This window comes from Octopus bimaculoides, chromosome 27 (assembly GCF_001194135.2).
Source record: "Octopus bimaculoides isolate UCB-OBI-ISO-001 chromosome 27, ASM119413v2, whole genome shotgun sequence".
NCBI classification, from domain to species: domain Eukaryota; kingdom Metazoa; phylum Mollusca; class Cephalopoda; order Octopoda; family Octopodidae; genus Octopus; species Octopus bimaculoides.
In genome coordinates, this window is record NC_069007.1 from 4,264,934 (window position 1) to 4,268,115 (window position 3,182).

General features: G+C 38.8%; 1 protein-coding gene across 1 annotated transcript in view; it reads left to right on the forward strand.

The window, feature by feature from the left end:
* The window catches only part of LOC106874879 (SCO-spondin), a 68,590-nt gene that overhangs the window by 31,516 nt on the left and 33,892 nt on the right, over nucleotides 1-3,182 (forward strand). Inside the window, exon 13 of the mRNA XM_052977248.1 lies at nucleotides 1,756-1,897. Within this exon, the coding sequence (XP_052833208.1) occupies nucleotides 1,756-1,897 (142 nt within the window). The remainder of the gene's footprint in view (nucleotides 1-1,755; nucleotides 1,898-3,182) is intronic.

The following is a 3,182-nucleotide window of genomic DNA, read 5'->3' on the forward strand; positions in this document are numbered from 1 at the left end:
AGATTCAGAATATTTTTTGAGAATGTGCACTTTCAAGTCTTCTTCAAAATTGCAGCCGCTTGAAACGAAATGTTCAGCAAGTTCTGTTGAGCTACTGTTCTTGTGCCTGACATCGAATCTGTACCCATTAAACCTTTTGTTTAATTGTTCTGTTGTACAACCAACATAAATTAAGTTGTGTTTCGTGCATTCTGCAGCGTACACCAAATGGGAATCTTTACATGTTCCACTTTCTGTATAAATCATAACATTTCTGTTATGATTTCTAATGGAATTCACTTCACTCATGTTGTTGCACAATGAACAGAGCTTACCTCTCTTGCAGCTGTTCTTTGAGGTTCGTTTTCTTGGAGTCAGATATAGAGGTCAATAATTCTCTTATATTCTTATTCCGTCTAAAGGCTACAACTAGGTGGCTGAGGAAATATCTGTTTGAAGCGAGGATATTTTTTCGCCACATGCTGGTAACTTTCATGCAACACTTTTGAAATGCTAGCGAAATGTCGGTGCCAGCTAAACACTGAAGGAATTCTGTCTTCTATTGTATTATGTTTGGTAACATTATGCGTGTAGGTTTGACTTTCTTTGCTAATCTTAGCTATTTCATTTGTTATTTCCGTTAATCGTGATTCACTGTGATCGTGTTTGACATAATGATATACAAAAGCAGTACAAATCCGTTGTCAGTACAAATCCGTTTTATCCACAAAAATTGGGATTTCGGATTTGACCGAATAAGATGATGTAGATGATCGGAGCGGCAGTGGAGATAAATGTGGGATACCGTGGACTTGCAAAATAACTCTCACTATTCTTCCCCCACAAAACTTGACTTTTGTGTCCAAAAATTCAACGATAGTTTTTGAAAAACTAGACGTAAATTTTATGTTGGACTTAAAGCCATAGTTTCTAGCATAACAATCACAGAAATGCAAGAAGTCCATTAAACTATTCTGTGATCCTTCCCAGACAAAAAATACGTCGTCAATGAACCGTAACCAGAATATTGGTTCATGACCATGAAGGGATTTGAATGTCTTCAGTAACTGTCTCGAATTTCGTCATGAAGACATTAGCGAAATTAACTGCTATGGGGGTACCCATGGCGCACCCCTTCGTCTGGTGGTAAAATCTTTGTCTAAACGTCATTGTGTTACTTTATAACACAAACCTCAATAATCTACAGAGAAAGTTTGATGGAATACTTTGACCGCTTTTCGAAGGCATCCATGCATGCTTCTACCCCTTCATTGTGGTCAATATTGGGATATAAGGAAGAAACATTCATGGTTACCAAACAACAGTTCTCAACATGGCCTCGGTACTTCAAAAAGTTGTTGATTTTAGATACAAAATCAAAGGTATCTCGAATATAGGAACTTGATCGTTTTGCGACGGGGAGTAGAAAGCCATCCAGCCATTCCGAAATTTTGGCTGTACAACATTGATATCCACTGTAAATTAGGCGCAATGGAGGAAATCTTTCGAACTTTTTGTGTATTTTAGGGAGACCATAAAATATAGGTGTTCTTCTTTCTGACCTTAAAATCTTAGATTCAGCCTTATTAACGAAATTGTTTTCCTCCATTTCCAGAATTATTTTGTTAAGTTCCTCTGTGTAATTGGGGTTTTGATCGACAGGTAATTCTTCATATGAAGTTTTGTCATTTAAACTTCTTCACAAGCCAAAATATACTCAAGATCAAGTTCAACATATATCAATGAATTGTCAGATGTTTTCTGCTTCTGTTTTAGCACTTGTGTACGAGGTCGATGGAAATGTACTCAAGACAAATGTGCAGGAACCTGCAGCATTTTGGGAAGAGCACACTTTAACACATTTGATGGAGAGATATTTAAATTTGAACCTACTGCTTGTCACTATGATTTGGTCCAGGTTTGTCTCTTTTCTTTCCTGTGTTTATTCTTTTCTCTCATCCTTTTACTTGTTCCTGTCAGTCTGTGGCCATGCTGGGGTACTGCTTTGGGGAATCTTAGTCGAATGAATTGACTCCAGTACTTATTATTCTATGTAAAGCTTGCGATTTATTCTATCAATCTCTTTTGCTAAACTGTAAAGTTACAGGGATGTAAACACACCAACACTGGCTGTCAATCGGTGGTGGGGGACAAATACACAAGATACACACACACACACACACACATCCATGGAAGGCTTTTTTCTGTTTCTGTCTACCAATTCTACTTGCAAGGCTTTGGTCAGCCCGAGGCTAGAGTGGAAGACACTTGTCCAAGGTTCCACATGGTGGAACTGAATCCAGAACCATATGGTTGGGAAGCAAACTTCTTACCGCACAGCCATGCTTGCGTATATTTGTTGAATATTTTTTTCATTCATTTGCTGGTTTCAGTCATTGGACTGCAGCTATGATTGGACAGCTCCTTTGGTAGTTTTTTGGTGTCAATGTCAACACCAATACACTGCCTTATTTTATCGATCTCTGGTATCAAATGGTTAAGTCCTTATATCAAACAAAAATACCATATGATATTTTTGTTTGATACACCTATTGCAAATCCTTGAAATTTTTACACATGATATCCTGTATACTTCTGCACAGCTTCCATTTATCAACTTCCATATGGTGCAAGTATAGCTACATGGAGAATAGCTACGTGGTTAAGACATTTACTTCACAACTCCATGGTTTTGGGTTCATTTTTAGTTTCCTCGTTTGTGTGAGCAGTCGAGTTTATTTCAGATATTCTCATTTAAAAAATCATCTCCGGATATTCGTTGGTGTTGCCTTTACTCTTTTACTTTTTTACTTGTTTCAGTCATTTGACTGCGGCCATGCTGGAGCACCGCCTTTAGTCGAGCAAATCGACACCAGGACTTATTCTTTGGAAGCCTAGTACTTATTCTATCGGTCTCTTTTGCCGAACCGCTAAGTTACAGGGACGTAAACACACCAGCATCGGTTGTCAAGCGGTGTTGGGGGGGGGGACAAACACAGACACACAAACACACACATATATATACATATACATATACACGACGGGCTTCTTTCAGTTTCTGTCTACCAAATCCACTCACAAGGCTTTGGTCGGCTTGAGGCTATAGTAGCAGACACTTGCCCAAGGTGCCACGCAGTGGGACTGAATCCGGAACCATGTGGTTGGTAAGCAAGCTACTTACCACACAACCACTCCTGTACCTT